The sequence below is a fragment of the Trachypithecus francoisi genome, unplaced genomic scaffold (assembly GCF_009764315.1).
Source record: "Trachypithecus francoisi isolate TF-2019V2 unplaced genomic scaffold, Tfra_2.0 Lachesis_group20, whole genome shotgun sequence".
NCBI lineage: Eukaryota > Metazoa > Chordata > Mammalia > Primates > Cercopithecidae > Trachypithecus > Trachypithecus francoisi.
In genome coordinates this window covers 23,501,852-23,517,844 of record NW_022681466.1, presented here as the reverse complement: position 1 = coordinate 23,517,844, position 15,993 = coordinate 23,501,852, and the positions used below count along the sequence as shown (strand labels likewise).

General features: G+C 48.1%; 1 protein-coding gene across 2 annotated transcripts; it reads right to left on the bottom strand.

Moving 5' to 3' along the window:
* Positions 1-12,558: 12,558 nt before the first annotated feature.
* On the bottom strand, positions 12,559-15,632 carry ATP5MC1 (ATP synthase membrane subunit c locus 1). 2 transcript variants are annotated; one of them, XM_033183364.1, is made up of 5 exons: positions 15,521-15,632; positions 14,908-14,955; positions 13,930-14,004; positions 13,092-13,270; positions 12,559-12,773 (listed from the first exon to the last, which is right to left on the bottom strand). In XM_033183364.1, exons 2-5 carry the CDS (start codon positions 14,944-14,946, stop codon positions 12,659-12,661), a joined length of 408 nt encoding a protein of 135 aa, XP_033039255.1. In that variant the 5' UTR covers positions 14,947-14,955; positions 15,521-15,632; the 3' UTR covers positions 12,559-12,658. The 2 variants fall into 2 exon arrangements, with proteins under 2 accessions (XP_033039255.1, XP_033039256.1); XM_033183365.1 differs by having other exon boundaries at positions 15,452-15,569.
* Positions 15,633-15,993: the final 361 nt, after the last annotated feature.

Below are 15,993 nucleotides of genomic sequence, written 5' to 3'. Positions count from 1 at the left end.
GAGGCATGCCTCTACACCTGGCTAATTTTTTGTATTTTTTTTAGTAGAGGCAAGGTCTCACCGTGTTGGCCAGGAAGGTCTCCAACTCCTGTTGGAGTTGGATCATATGATCCACCCTCCTCGGCCTCCCAAAGTGCTGAGATTACAGAAGTCATCCACCCACCGGACCTTTCCTGGCTTTTAGAGTTTTATGAATTTACAATAATGGAATGCAGACCTGAAGGATAATGACTAACATTTATGGAGAGCTAGAAATTGATTTGTTTTGTTTTGAGACAGCGTCCCACTCTGTCACCCAGGATGGAGTGCAGTGGTGGGATCACAACTCACTGCAACCCCCGCCTCAGCCCTCCGAGTAGCTGGGATTACAGGCATGTGCCACCGTGCCCGGCTAATTTTTGTATTTTTCTGTAGAGGCAAGGTTTCACCATGTTGCCCAGGTTGGTCTCGATCGAACTTCTGGGGTCAAGCAATTCTCCTGCCTTGTCCTCCCAAAGTGCTGGGGATTACAGGCATGAGCCACCGTGCTTGGCCTAAAAATTATTTTTTTAGCAGGCATGTATTTATTTATTTTATTTTATTTTTTCGAGACAGAGCCTCACTCTGTCGCCCAGGCTGGAGTGCAGTGGCCTGATCTCAGCTCACTGCAACCTCTAGCAGACATTTATTGAGTGTTTAATATGTGGCAGGCACTTTGTATACTTTGGCTTTATTCCTCTCAACACTCAGTGAAGTAGTAGGTACTATTATTATTACTATTTTTTTTATTGAGTGGGAGTCTCTCTCCATCCCCCAGGCTGGAGTGCAGTGGCGCGATCTCGGCTGACTGCAAACTCCGCCTCCTGGGTTTATGCCATTCTCCTGCCCTTGCCTCCCAAGTAGCTGGGACGACAGGCTGCCCACCACCACACCCAGCTAGTTTTTTATATTTTTAGTAGAGGTGGGGTTTCACTGTGTTAGGATGGTCTCGATCTCCTGACCTTGTGATCCCCCCGCCTTGACCTCCCAAAGTGCTGGGATTACAGGCATGAGCCTCCACGCCTGGCTGTAGGTACTATTATTAATCTGGTCTGATAGATGGAAAAATAGGCTTACACAAGTTCAGTGAATTACATGGGGTCACACTGAGAGCAAGTTGCATAATTGGAACCGTAAACCAAATCTGACTTCTGAGAACAAGTACTAACCACTACGTGACACTCCCACACTTGTATTTTACCTTGTACTAATTACGGTCCCTTGGTACCTGCTGCCCCACCCTCTCTTCTCCCCCCCCCCCGCCCCGCTCCGTGAGAGGGAGGCTTGCTCTGTCACCCAGACTGGAGTGCAGTGGCCTGATCTCAGCTCACTGCAACCCTGCCTCCCAGGTTCAAAGAATTCTTGTGCCTCAGACTCCTGATACTACACCACGTCTGGCTAATTTTGTATTTTCAGTAATTCCTACCTCTCAAGGTTTCCCTAAGGATTAAGTGTGGTATTTCCAGAAGCTTTTGTAAAGTGTGGGCCACCATGCTGATTTTTGTATTTAATTTAATTTTATTTATTTATTTACTTTGAGATGAAGTTTCGCTCTTTTTTTACCCAGGCTGGAGTGCAATGGCACAATCTCGGGTCACCGCAACCTCTGCCTCCCGGGTTCAAGCGATTCTCCTGCCTCAGCCTCCCGAGTAGCTGGGATTACAGGCATGTGCCACCACCCCAGCTAATTTTTAGTAGAGGTGGGGTTTTTCCATGTTGGTCAGGCTGGTCTTGAATTCCCAACCTCAGGTGATCCACCTGCCTTGGCTTCCCAAAGTGCTGAGATTACAGGCGTGAGCCGCCGCACCCGGCCTGTTTTTTTTGTATTTTAAATAGAGACCGGGTTTCACCGTTAGTCATGCTGGTCTCGAAATCCTGATCTCAAGTGATCCACCCCCCTTAGCCTCCCAAAGTGCTGGGATTACAGGCATAAGCTACCCACACTCCCTCTTAACACATATACACACACAACGTGTACACCCTTGGGGCTCTAGACAATGTATTTTATGTAAATCCAGCACAGGGCATGGCACAACTTAGGCACAACATGAAGTGAAATAAATCAATATAGTATATTATGCAGATTTTGCGTTTTGTTGGTATAGTGTTTTATCAGCATAACAAAGATGGCAGAATATCTATAAAAGGATACACAAGGCCGGGAGCAGTGGCTCATGCCTGTACTCCCCGTACTTTGGGAGGCTGAGATGGGCGGATCACCTGAGGTCAGGAGTCCGAGACCAGCCTAGCCAACATGGTGAAACCTCGTCTAAACTAAAAATACAAAAATTAGCTGGTCATGGCGGCAAGCACCTGTAAGCCCAGCTACTCCTGCTGAGGCAGGAGAATTGCTTGAACCCAGAAGACAGAGGTTGCAGTGAGCCAAGATCGTGCCATTTCACTCCAGCCTGGGCGACAGAGTGAGACTCTGTCTCAAAAAAAAAAAAAAAAGGGATACACAAGAAAACATTAACAGTGGTTGCCAGCTGGGTGTGGTGGCTCATGCCTGTAATCCCAGCACTTTGGGAGGTCGAGGCGGGTGGATCATGAGGTCAAGAGATCGAGACCATCCTGGCCAACATAGTGAAACCCCGTCTCTACTAAAAATACAAACATTAGCTAGGTGTGGTGGCGTGCACCTGTAGTCCCAGCTACTTAGGAAGCTGAGGCAGGAGAATTGCTTGAACCTGGGAGGAGGAGGTTGCAGCGAGCCAAGATTGCACAGTGCATGCCTGTAATCCCAGCACTTTGGGAAGCTGAGGCACGCAGATCACTTGAGGTCAGGAGTTTGATACCAGCCTGGCCAACATGGTGAAACTCCATCTCTACTAAAAATACAAAAATTAGCTGGGTGTGGTGGCAGGTACCTGTAATCCCAGCTACTTGGGAGGCTGAGGCAGGAGAATCACTTGAGCCCGGGAGGCAACACGCCACTGCATTCCAGCCTGGGCAACAGAGGGAGACTGTCTCAAAAAAAGAAAAAAAAAAAAAGACTCCAGAATTTTGCTTGATTATTATTTATTCAGTAAGGTGGTCAAAGGTGAGTTTGCTTGGTAACCTCGTACAAAGAAAAACACTATTCCATAGCTCCTCCGTAGCTACAGAATGCAGAGGCCCAGAGGTGGCTCATGGGGTGAGGGGATTCCTCAGTGTGTCTCACCACTGGACCATTATTTTCCAGTACAAGGTCTGGTAGTGATGGGGCAATGAACAGAAAGCCCTTACTTTAGATTCAGATGGAGGTTCAGGTTTTTAATCTGCATCTCTTACCTTCTTTGAAGCCTATTTTTGCAGCCTATAATTTGCAATATAGAATAGTGAAAACTCCTACCTCTCAAAGTTTCCCTGAGGATTATGTATGACATTTCCAGAAGCTTTTGTAAAGTGGCAAGGACTGTACAAATAATTGGCACCTCACTTGCCAGTGTACCTTCTCCCCACTCCAAGCCTTTGCTCATTTTTCCTACTTGGAATACTCTTTTTTTTTTTTTTGAGACGGGACGGAGTTTCACTCTTGTTGCCTAGGATGGAGTGCAATGGTGTGATATCAGCTCACTGCAACCTCTGCCTCCCGGGTTCAAGTGATTCTCCTGCCTCAGCCTCCCAAGTAGCTGGGATTACAGATATACACCACCACACCTGGCTAATTTTGTATTTTCAGTAGAGATGGGGTGTCTCTGTGGTGGTCAGCCTGATCTCGAACTCCTGACCTCAGGTGATCCGCCCGCCTTGGCCTCCCAAAGTGCTGGCATTACAGGCATGAGCCACAACTCCCCGCCGGAATACTCTTTACCTCTACCATATCCTAGGTAGGGAAATCCTAGTTGTTTAACCTCTATGAACCTCTGCTCTTCATCAGCAAAATTGAGAAAATAATAGTAGCTACTAAGATCATGTGATAATGAATGTATAAAATGTCACTGGAAACGTTCAATAATTATTAACTTTTCTTTTCTTTTTTTTTTTTTTTTGAGACGGAGTCTCGCTCTGTCCCCTAGGCTGGAGTGCAGTGGCCGGATCTCAGCTCGCTGCAAGCTCCGCCTTCCAGGTTTAGGCCATTCTCCTGCCTCAGCCTCCCGAGTAGCTGGGACTACAGGCGCCCGCCACCTCGCCCGGCTAGTTTTTTGTATTTTTTAGTAGAGACGGGGTTTCACCGTGTTAGCCAGGATGGTCTCGATCTCCTGACCTCGTGATCCGCCCGTCTCGGCCTCCCGAAGTGCTGGGATTACAGGCCTGAGCCACCGCGCCCGGCAATAATTATTAACTCTTATTATTTATACTCATTCTTCAAGGCTAGCTGCAATATTACTTTTGCTGCTAAACACTGACACTTCCAGGCGTATTATTATTATTTTTTATTTTTATTTTTTTTGAGACGGAGTCTTGCTCTGTCACCCAGGCTGGAGTGCAGTGGCGGATCTCAGCTCACTGCAAGCTCCGCCTCCCGGGTTTATGCCATTCTCCTGCCTCAGCCTCCCGAGTAGCTGGGACTACAGGCGCCCGCCACCTCGCCTGGCTAGTTTTTTGTATTTTTTTTTAGTAGAGACGGGGTTTCACCATGTTAGCCAGGATGGTCTCGATCTCCTGACCTCGTGATCCGCCCGTCTTGGCCTCCCAAAGTGCTGGGATTACAGGCTTGAGCCACCGCGCCCGGCCATTATTATTATTTTTAATTACTCCCTCCTCTGGTTCTCATGGCTGATTGCTCATACCTTTATTATAGCATGCACTATTTTTTATTTTAATGGTTTTTTACTCATCCCTGTGGCCACTAGATATGACCTCCTTCTGAGCAAGAAGCATGGGGGGACCTATCTTTCTGTCACTTGGACCTGATATTCAGTGAGTGTTGCTTAACTGGTGATCAGAATGCAAATAAGAACATGGTAGCCAGCTGCCCTTCCCCTGGCCATAGATCTTATAGTTTTTATATAAAAATATGTTTAGAGGCCAGGTGCAATGGCTCATGTCTGTAATCCCGCACTTTGGGAGGCTGAGGTGGGTGGATCACTTGAGGTCAGGAGTTTGAGATCGGCCTGGCCAACATGGTGAAACCCCGTCTCTACCAAAAATACAAAAATTAGTCGGGCGTGGTGGTGTGTGCCTGTAATCCCAGCTACTTGGGAGGCTTAGGCAGGAGAAGAGCTTGAACCTGGGAGGCAGAGGTTGCAGTGAGCAGAGATCGTGCCATTGCACTCCAGCCTGGGTGACAGAGTGAAACTCAGTCTCTTTCTCTCTATATATACACGTATGTACATATGTGGAGACAAGGTTTCACTTTGTTGCCATATATATATGTGGAAACAAGGTCTTACTTTGTTGCCATATATATATATGGAGACAAGGTCTCACTTTGTTGCCCAGGCTGGTCTTGAACTCTGGCCTCAAATGACTGTCCTGCCTCAGCCTCCCAAAGTGTTGGTATTACAGGCATGAGCTACTATGCTTGGCAGCCATATATCTTAGCATTTACTTCCTCCTCCTCTGCTGTGCTTATTTTTCCTTCTTTTTTTTTCCCCAGTGCTCTCATTTTAACAGTACTATACCTATTACATTTCCAAAAAGGCTGAGCCAAGTTCGCACAGAGAACCTGCAAGTCAGGGCCTGAAGGGCTGCAGGGGATGGCAGCTGCTTAAAGGACCAGTTTACCTCTGGGAGGCCTCTAAGCTGGGGGAGAGGGGAAGGGCCAAACAGAGGCAGCAGAACATAAGCTTCTGCTTTTTAGTTCAGTGCTCACTTTTTCAAGGCCAACACTTCGCTGCTTTCCCCTGGCAGCTTGGGCAGAGGGCAAACATATGCGTCCTTGGAGCCACTCCTATGCCCTCAGAGGTAATTGACACAACTGAGTGGGCCTCCTTCAGGAACCTGGATCAAACCTCTATCTCCTTAGCACTGACTACCCTGCATTGGGCTGTCTCTTGGTGCAACAAGGTTTGGTAGCACCTTGCTCATGGCACCTAGGCAAGTGCCCTCCACCTGACAGGCGTTAGCAAGTGTCCTGGGGTTCAGGGTCACTGCTGTGCCTCAGTCGTCTGAGAAGATACACCATGAAGATCCTTCTCCTTCCCTTCCCTAAAATCCTGGGTCCCATGGCCCTCTGGGGTAGACCTCCAGGGCCCAGCCTTTTGTCTTGGTTAAATGCCAGGGATAAATGAAAAATAATTCCCACCAGGTCATAAACTTTACACTAAATAGAATAATCAGAACTTGGACTAGATGTTTTGAAGCTTCTGATTGTAACATCTTTTTTTTTGTTTGTTTGTTTTTTTGTTTTCTTTTTTGAGATGGCGTCTCACATTGTCACCCGGGCTGGAGTGCAGTGGTGTGATCTCGGCTCACTGCAACCTCTGCCTCCTGGGTTCCAGCCATTCTCCTGCCTCAGCCTCCTGAGTAGTTGGGATTACAGGCGGCGGCCACTACGCCCAGCTAATTTTTTGTATTTGTAGTAGAGACTCAGTTTCACCATGTTGACCAGGCTGGTATTGAACTCCTGACCTCATGAATCACCTACCTTGGCCTCCCAAAGTGCTGGGATTACAGACGTGAACCACCGCGCCAGCCATGACATCTGTTTTTAATAATTTAATAATATCTGTATTATGTTATCCCATTAATTCCCTCTTTGCCACCATTGCTGAACTCTTAAGGTAATGGTTGCTAATTGTTTTCTGCTCACTATTCCTCTGAGAATATAATGAATACAATGGGTCCTCTCCCAAGAACAATGCATTGCTGTATCCACTCAAAATAGTTTACACTAAACAAAATGTGTAAAATAAAAATGGTCTCATCTATGGACCAGTCCATAGACCTTAGATAAAGAACCTTAATGATAAAGTTCTTGGACTAACTAGCCTGGTAGGGGGTAAGGAAGCATTCTTCCCTGACTCTCCAGGACTCCATGGGCCCACCAAGCACATTTACAATCCTGCTGACTTGAGTTTATAAATGCAGCCATTCCAAGGCTGTTTGGAGCCCTTCATGAAGGGACATTCTTTTTAAATAATAATAATAATAATAATAATAATAATTATTATTATTATTTGAGATGGAATCTTGCTCTGTCACCCAGGCTGGAGTGCAGTGGTGCGAGCCTGGCTCACTGAAAGCTCCGCCTCCCAGGTTCATGCCATTCTCCTGCCTTAGCCTCCCGAGTAGCTGGGACTACAGGTGCCTGCCACCACGCCCGGCTAATCTTTTTGTATTTTTAGTAGAGACGGGGTTTCTCCGTGTTAGCCAAGCTGGTCTCAAACTCCTGACCTTGTGATCCGCCTGCCTCGGCCTTCCAAAGTGCTGGGATTATAGGCGTGGGCCACTGTGCCTGGCCAGTTTTTATTATTATTTTTAAAAACCAGAATATTTATTGCATGACTAATGGTAGAAATTTTTTTTTTTTTTTTGAGACGGAGTGTCGCTCTGTTGCCCAGACTGGAGTGCAGTGGCGTGATCTCGGCTCACTGCAGTCTCTGCCTCCCAGTTCAAGCAATTCTCCTGCCTCAGCCTCCCAAGTAGCTGAGACTACAGGCATGTGCCACCATGCCTGGCTAATTTTTTTTTTTTTTTTTTTTTTTTTTTTTTTGCATTTTTAATAGAGATGGGGTTTCACCATGTCAGCCAGGATGGTCTCGATCTCCTGACCTTGTGATCCAGCTGCCTCGGTTCCCAAAGTGCTGGGATTACAGGTGTGAGCCACTGTACCCGGCCTAACGGTTGAAATTGTTAAGATGACTCAGATGCTTCAACAGCTGCCCTTTTGGGTTTAGGTGTTGTTTCTTCACGAAATCCATGCCTGAATCTGGTATACAGCTTTAGGTGCCTCATTTGACCAGTCCCAGTGAGCATTTCATCTTTGAGCCTTGGCACTCCAGTTATACTTCCTCTTGTGCTTGGCAGGGTAACCACATTTGCCACAGGTCGACTTCTTTTTCTTTTCTTTTTTTTTTTTTTTGAGGCGGAGTCTCGCTCTGTCGCCCGGACTGGAGTGCAGTGGCCGGATCTCAGCTCACTGCAAGCTCCGCCTCCCGGGTTTACGCCATTCTCCTGCCTCAGCCTCCCAAGGAGCTGGGACTACGGGCGCCCGCCACCTCGCCCGGCTAGTTTTTGTATTTTTTTTAGTAGAGACGGGGTTTCACTGTGTTAGCCAGGATGGTCTCGATCTCCTGACCTCGTGATGCGCCCGTCTCGGCCTCCCAAAGTGCTGGGATTACAGGCTTGAGCCACCGCGCCCGGCCTTCTTTTTTTTTTTTTTTGAGACGGAGGCTTGCTCTGTTGTCCAGGCTGGAATGCAGTGGCACAATCTTGGCTCACTGCAACCTCCACCTCCCAGATTCAAGAAATTCTCTGCCTCAACCTCCCAAGTAGCTGAGATTACAGGCGTCTACCACCGCTCCCGGCTAATTTTTTGTGTTTTTAGTAGAGATGGGATTTCACCATGTTGGCCAGGTTGGTCTTGAACTCCTGACCTCATGATCCATCCGTCTCAGCCTCCCAAAGTGCTGGGATTATAGGCGTGAACCACCGTGCCTGGCCTGCCACAGGTCAACTTCTGAAGGTGGTAGGCCTTAGAGCCATAGGGGTGGCACGACTTGTGTGTCTTATTGCAATGCTTGCCAAGCGATGATATTCCCTTCATCTTGCTTCTGCAGCTGAGACCAAAGAGCACTAAATTCTTACCATCCTCTTGGCAAAAACTGGATTCCCAGAATTTCGCAGGAAAGATAGGGCAACCACCTTCCCTGGGGGCTGCTTCTTGATTGCCACTGGAGGTGGTAGGAAATGAGCTGGTAGGAAGCCAGCTGTGCCGTTCTGTTTGTGTAACAGCATTACCAGTTAATCCATTGCTCCCTTGGTGAAACATCGATCACCAGTTCAACCTCAGTTCCATTTCCTCTTTGGCCATGAGATTCCTGGGCTCTGCTTCAGATTGTCACTGGCTTGCTGTGGGCAACCTTGAGGGAGTTTCTTAAGGTGAAAAGGCTGAGGAGATGCAGCAGATTGTGGTAGACCAGTAGCTCTCAACTGGGCATGGTTTTGCCCTCCAGCCAGGGGGCATTTGTCAATATTCTGACATTTGGCAATTTGTCACAACTTGGGTGGGGATGTCAGTTGCTGCTGGCATTGAACAGGTAGAGGTTAGGGATGCTGCTAAACATACACTACACAAGGGAGTCCCCTCCACGACAATGAATTATCTGGCCCCAAATATGCCGAGGTTAAGAAGTCCTGGGGTGGAAAGGTCTTGATTGTATAAGTGTCAGACAGATTGGGATTCGAATCATTGGCATGCTGTATGACCTTGGGCAAGTCACCACACTTGCGCAAACCTCAGATGAGTCAGCATAAAGCTAAGAACACAGGTTCTGGAATTTGAATCCCAGCTTTAGTAACCAGCTCTGGTTTAGTAGAATTTAGGCAGAATGCCTTACCTCTCTGAGCCTCTTCATTTGCTTGCTTATCTGTAAACTGACTTATTCTGTAGGGATGCTGGAAGTTAATCATGGAAAGTGCTTAGCATTGTGCACGACACACAGGTGCTCAAATGTTAGCCCATGTTATTACAACTCACCAGCCTCCTTTTTCCTCTGGGAACTTCTATAGCACAGAGTTCATGTACCCACATATACAATGATGTAGGGCATGGTGTACTTATTTCTACTCTGTTGATGCCCCAAACTCCTTGAGGGCAAAGACGTTAGGATTAGATTTCTTTGCTTCCCCTAAGGTCCCTAGGAAGATGTTTAAATACCTACATGACTGTCTTTAAATTGCATGTAAATGGAATCCAAATTTTCTGTTTTTTTTTTTTTTTTGAGATGGAGTCTCGCTCTGTCACCCAGGCTGGAGTGCAGTGGCGCGATCTCGGCTCACTGCAAGCTCTGCCTCCAGGGTCCACGGCATTCTCCTGCCTCAGCCTCCCAAGTAGCTGGGACTACAGGCGCCCGCCACCACGCCCGGCTACTTTTTGCATTTTTAGTAGAGACGAGGTTTCACCATGTTAGCCAGGATGGTCTCGATCTCCTGACCTCATGATCCACCCGCCTCGGCCTCCCAAAGTGCTGGGAATACAGGCGTGAGCCACTGCGCCTGGCCTGTATGTTTTAACTCTTTGCTAGTTGCCTTTCAGTTAGAAAGTGTTCTTAACACCAATTAGATATTTTCTTGGTTTCACTATTTCACATTTTGCAGTTGAGGTATAAGGTTTTCATAGAATGGATCCCACTTTTAAGTTACTACTCCCTTTGAAGCCATCCAATTTGAGACAGACCACGTTCCCAGCTTCTTTGCATGAGTTCTCTGTCCATGGCTTTCTCCTGCAAGGACTTAGAGAAGCAGCAACTGTTGATATGTCAACTTAGCTAATTTTACATGGGTTATCAGTCCCACTTTAGCCAAGAGGGGCAAGACTGGTGGGCATAGACTTTAAGAACTCAAGGAAGATGCTGGACGAAGCTCTCAATGGAATTCATTCATTGGCATACACCCCCAAATCATCTTTTTTTTGAGACAGAGTTTTGCTCTTGTTGACCAGGCTGGAGCGCAATGGCGTGATCTCAGCCCACCACAACCTCCACCTCCTGGGTTCAAGTGATTCTCCTGCCTCAGCCTCCCAAGTAGCTGGGATTATAGGCATGCACCACCATGCCCGGCCAATTTTGTATTTTTAGTAGAGACGGGGTTTCTCCATGTTGTTCAGGCTGGTCTCGAACTCCTGACCTCAGGTGATCCGCCTGCCTCGGCCTCCCAAAGTGCTGGGATTACAGGCGTGAGCCACCGTGCCTGGCTCCAAATAGTCTTTTATCCCTAGCAAAACTAAGATGATAAATTCTCCAAAAACTAGGATTGTGTACTTTATCTGCTTTAAGAACATTTAGGGCCGGGCGCGGTGGCTCAAGCCTGTAATCCCAGCACTTTGGGAGGCTGAGACGGGCGGATCACAAGGTCAGGAGATCGAGACCATCCTGGCTAATATGGTGAAACCCCGTCTCTACTAAAGAATACAAAAAACTAGCCGGGTGAGGAGGCGGGCGCCTGTAGTCCCAGCTACTTGGGAGGCGGAGGCAGGAGAATGGCGTGAACCTGGGAGGCGGAGCTTGCAGTGAGCTGAGATCCGGCCACCGCACTCCAGCCTGGGCGACAGAGCCAGACTCCGTGTCAAAAAAAAAAAAAAAGAACATTTATAGTGAAAATGAAACCTACAAATGGGGCTAAACACAGGCAGATAGAAGCCTACCTCTACCTTTCACCTGCTATACAACTTCGTTGGGACCAAGTTTCCCTTTCTGCGCCACCTTAATTGTTGTGTGACTGGAATGAAAATAGATGGGACCAAAGGCCGGGCGCGGTGGCTCAAGCCTGTAATCCCAGCACTTTGGGAGGCCGAGACGGGCGGATCACGAGGTCAGGAGATCGAGACCATCCTGGCTAACAGGGTGAAACCCCGTCTCTACTAAAAACTACAAAAAACTAGCCGGGCGAGGTGGCGGCGCCTGTAGTCCCAGCTACCCGGGAGGCTGAGACAGGAGAATGGCGTGAACCCGGGAGGCGGAGCTTGCAGTGAGCTGAGATCTGGCCACAGCACTCCAGCCTGGGTGACAGAGCAAGACTCCGTCTCAAAAAAAAAAAAAAAAAAAAAGAAAATAGATGGGACCAAAAAAAAAAAAAAAGGAAATAGATAGAACAACACTGCAGTTAAGGTTTAAGCTGGCCTGAGGGGAGAAATCCCCAATCTGCCATTTACCACCTCTGTGATAATAGATAAGTTATTTTGCTTCCCCAAACCCTGGGTCTGTCATTTGCAAAACAGTTTTAAAGTTGTGCTTATAACTCTTAGGGTTGTGGAGATAATGAATGTAAAATGCTTGGTGCAAATTAAGCCCTTCAAATTATTAATTTTTAATATTTAACCTATTAATATAATTGCCTATTAATATACAGTTGTGTGTTAATATACAGTTGTGAATATATCTATTAACATACAGTTGTTACAGTTATCCTTTGGTATCTGTGGGAGATTGGCTCCAGGACCCCAGTGGATACCAAAATCCCCAGATGCTCAAGTGCCTTATATAAAATGGTGTAGTATTTGCATATAACCAATGCACATCCTCCCATCTACTTTAAATCATCTCTAGATTACTTATAATACCTAACACAAGGTAAATGCTATATAAATAATTGCTATACTGTATTGTTTAGGGAATAATGACAAGAAAAAAGTCTGTACATGTGCAGTACAGACACAACCATTCACTTTTTTTCCTGAAGATTTTCTGCCTACTGTTAGTTGAATCCACAAATATGGAACCCATGGATACAGAGGGCCAACTATACTAAATCTGAAGGGAAAAGGCAAGAATCTCATTACTCAGACAAACCCACATTCCTCATGAACACATGAGAACCCTCTGTGTTCTTACACTCAAGGCGGTGCTCCTTCTCAGCCCAGAGGAGTTCCCAGTCACCAATGGTTGACCAAATTCCCTCTCCTCACCCTCTACCAAGGCCCTCCTGAAGGTCAAAGGACAGAAGCACAGACAGGGGTTTAGAGAAACATTGTATTTAATGGTAAAGCTTAGTACACCCCAGCACCAGGAATGGCGTGGAGTCGCAGCGGCAACAGGCAGGTGACCCCCACGGAGCCTCACATGGCGAAGAGGATGAGGAAGGCGACCATCAAACAGAAGAGCCCCATGGCCTCAGACAGGGCAAAGCCCAGAATGGCATAGGAGAAGAGCTGCTGCTTGAGAGATGGGTTCCTGCCAGGGACACAGATAATTGCCAGTTGAGGGAGAAGAAGGGGGGAGGGGAGGACATAGGAGGGTGAGGTGAATGGGGAGTGGAGTGTTACTCCTGGGAGAGGGCCTAGCCTGCACAGATCCTGGGGATTTGGATGGACAAGCAGAGTAGACCAACCTGGTAAGTTTAAGTGAGCCAGGCTGGACACATGTTTTCTCTGGAGAAACTATGATGTAGATGAAATCAACCTGAAGGCTCCTTAAGGGAGCTTCTTCAGCTGAGGCTTCCCCAAACAGTGGAATTTACAGTGGGAGATGCTCCAGGCCACCCAAACTTACCTGGCATAGCCAATGATCAAGCTGCCAAACACTGTTCCAATGCCAGCCCCTGAACCAGCCACACCAACTGTGGCTGCCCCAGCACCAATAAATTTGGCTGCTGTGTCAATGTCCCGGGAGACAACACTGGTCTGGAACTCCCGTCTGGCCACCTGGAGTGGGAAGCTGCTGCAGGAAGGCTAGAAAGAGAAGCAAGGCAGGCAAGATAGCAGAGAGATAGTATGGCATAAGGACAGGTGGCTGACTCTACCTCCCTCACCCCATCCACCTGAGCTCTGAAACTGTTGGCAAGCTGCCTGGTAAATGCAGAATACTCTGATTGCAGAGTATGCTGGGAATTAGTCTTCGGGTCTGTTGTCAGACAGGACTAGGGAAATTTCATGGGTTAGGCAGACCTCACAGGGCTCACCCTGGGGGACTTAGAACTATTAAAGCACACAGATTCTCCAACTCTCCTCCCACTTTGGTCTAAAGACAACTTAACCTGAAGGACCCCTGTCTGGGGACATTCCTTGATTTTTAAAAAGTTAATGAATGAATGGGTTTTTTTGAGTCAGGGTCTTGCTCTGTCACCCAGTCTGGAGTGCAGTGGCACACTCACAGCAGTCTCAACCTCTGGGATTAAGCAGTCCTTTCATCTCAGCCCTGGAGTAGCTGGGACTACAGCCACATGCCACCACACGTGGCTAATTTTTATATTTTTTTGTAGAGATGGGGTCTCACTGTGTTGCCCAGGCTGGTCTCGAACTACTGGGCTCAAGTGATCCTCTCACCTCAGCCTCTCAAAGAGCTGGGATTACAGGTGGGAACATTCCTAAGAGGGCTATTCCTCCCTTACCTGTTTAGATGAATTCACTGGGCTATTCAGGAAGGAGGCAGACACAGGCCTGATTAGACCCCTGGTACAGCGGATCTGTAAAATCAGAAAGCCACATCCTACCAAATCAGTCAAGGAAAAAAAACCCTAATTGCTGAGCTGTCAAAAATGACTACAGATTTCATGAAAGGAATAAGTTCAATGTATTTCAAGGTCAATTTATTCCAGTTTCTATCAGGCCTGCCCCAGAGACAGCTGTCTTGATAGCTTGATGTAGTCAGCAGTGGCAACCTTCACCATTCAAAACCATCCCAAAGTTCACTCCTTTGGGCACAGCCTTAATCGGTTTTCCAGAATGGAACAAGAACCCACACTAATACCAAAGCAGGTACAGGAAAGGTTTATACCCAGATCACCAAGTAATCAGATGGGGGAAATTTTATTCTGCTAAAATACACTCACAGCTACATGCCCTAAATGGAGTGGGCCAGTCAGCCCTGGAAACCGACTGGAATAGCCATCCAGGAGAGCCATCTGTAACATGGCGTTTTTGAAATACTTTTTAGTGAAGTAGTTCTCAAACTTGGCTGCACATTGGAATCATCTGGAGAAGTCTAAAAGATACAGATGCCTGGGTTCCACCCCCATTCCCAAACTCTGATGCAAATGGTGTCCAAGGTGCAGCCTAGGCACCAGGATTTTTAAAAGCTCCCTGGATGATTCTAACATGCAGCCACTGTTGAAAACCACTGTTTTAGTGGGCTGTCTCTATGGCCAAGCCAGACTCGGGATAAAAATCAAATCCAGACTCTCTGACCACATTCCAAAGCCAAGACAGCTTGGTTCGCAGGCCCAGAAGTTACCTTCATCACATCCTACAGCCACCTCAAAGAGCCTACATCATCAGGACGCCAAGTTCCCCTGGGTTCATTCATTAAACACTGATGGCGCCCACACCATACACCTGGTACTACAGAACACCGCGGCGCGGCAGCTTACCAGAGCTGGAGAAATGAGTAATGCCCCGGTAGTCTGCATTTTTTCAGTCTGCAGAGGGGAAAAAAAAGTAATAATTATCCCATTGAGAGCCTGGTTGTTTGCTTATAGTGACGACCTTTGGTCGTCCCCTTCACCCCCGCCCGTCCTCCCTAGACCACTCTCTTCCTTGCACCGTGCCCCAGCTGAAGAGGGCATTAGAGGTCAGAGGGACAGAGCAGCGGGTCTTCAAGGGAAAGTCATGGAGATCGGAAGTCAAGGAAAGGGGCCCAAGCCCCAGGAGGGAAATGTTACGAAAGGGAATGGTCTCCCAGGAAGACTGGAGGCGGACACTGGGCAGGTGTTGCGCACGGTCCTGCCCATCTTACACAGCAGTCGTCGACCCGCCCCAGCCGAGGCAGTCAATCGTTCATTACCGTTGGTAACTAACATTCATTGATAAGGCCATATCTAGATTGCCATCGCCTCTCCCAGCTCTGGGGGGAAATACCCCTCCCCACTGCCCAGCCTACAACCCTGCCTATGCTGGCCCCCGGTCCCAAGTCACCTGCACTCCCACTGCCCTGCAACCCCTGCTCGGCCACTGCGCTCGCCCGGCTCAAGGTGACAGACTCACCTCCCAGCTTTAGCCCTTGGTCTCAGCTCTCAGCTTCCCCCACCCACGTGTCCTGGACCTCCTCCATTCTCATTGGCCGTAATATCCCCGCGTCCCCATTGGTTTGCATCATCGATTCCTCCACTCTTATTGGTTTTCCGCAGCTGCTTCCTCTCCCTCCACAGGAGCTTCGTGGCAATTCCCGCCTCCATGCGGATAGAGGCGGGGCTTTACTGCGAGATCTAGATTACGATTGGCTGATCCCTGAAACGCTCGACCATAGAGTTGGCGGGACTCAGAGGTTCCATAACCTCACGCACAAGATGGCGACCAAGGTGGACGCTGAAGAAAAAGGCGTGGAAGAGAGGACCGGACGGGTGACGCAGTCAGACACATGACTTTGGCCCCTAGCCTTCATTCGGGCGCTTGGGCCACGGGGCGCGTTGCATTTTGGGATTTGTAGTTGTGCTGGCGGGGGGCCGCCCCAAGGACAG

What these genes read in the sequence shown, in the direction of transcription:
- ATP5MC1 (XM_033183364.1), bottom strand. Translation starts at nt 14,946, where the DNA reads ATGCAGACTACCGGGGCATTACTCATTTCTCCAGCTCTG. An exon ending in TACTCATTTCTCCAGCTCTG is followed by an intron (nt 14,005 to 14,907) that starts GTAAGCTGCCGC and finishes CTGATTTTACAG; the next exon opens with ATCCGCTGTACCAGGGGTCT. An exon ending in TTGATCATTGGCTATGCCAG is followed by an intron (nt 12,774 to 13,091) that starts GTAAGTTTGGGT and finishes TGTCCCTGGCAG; the next exon opens with GAACCCATCTCTCAAGCAGC.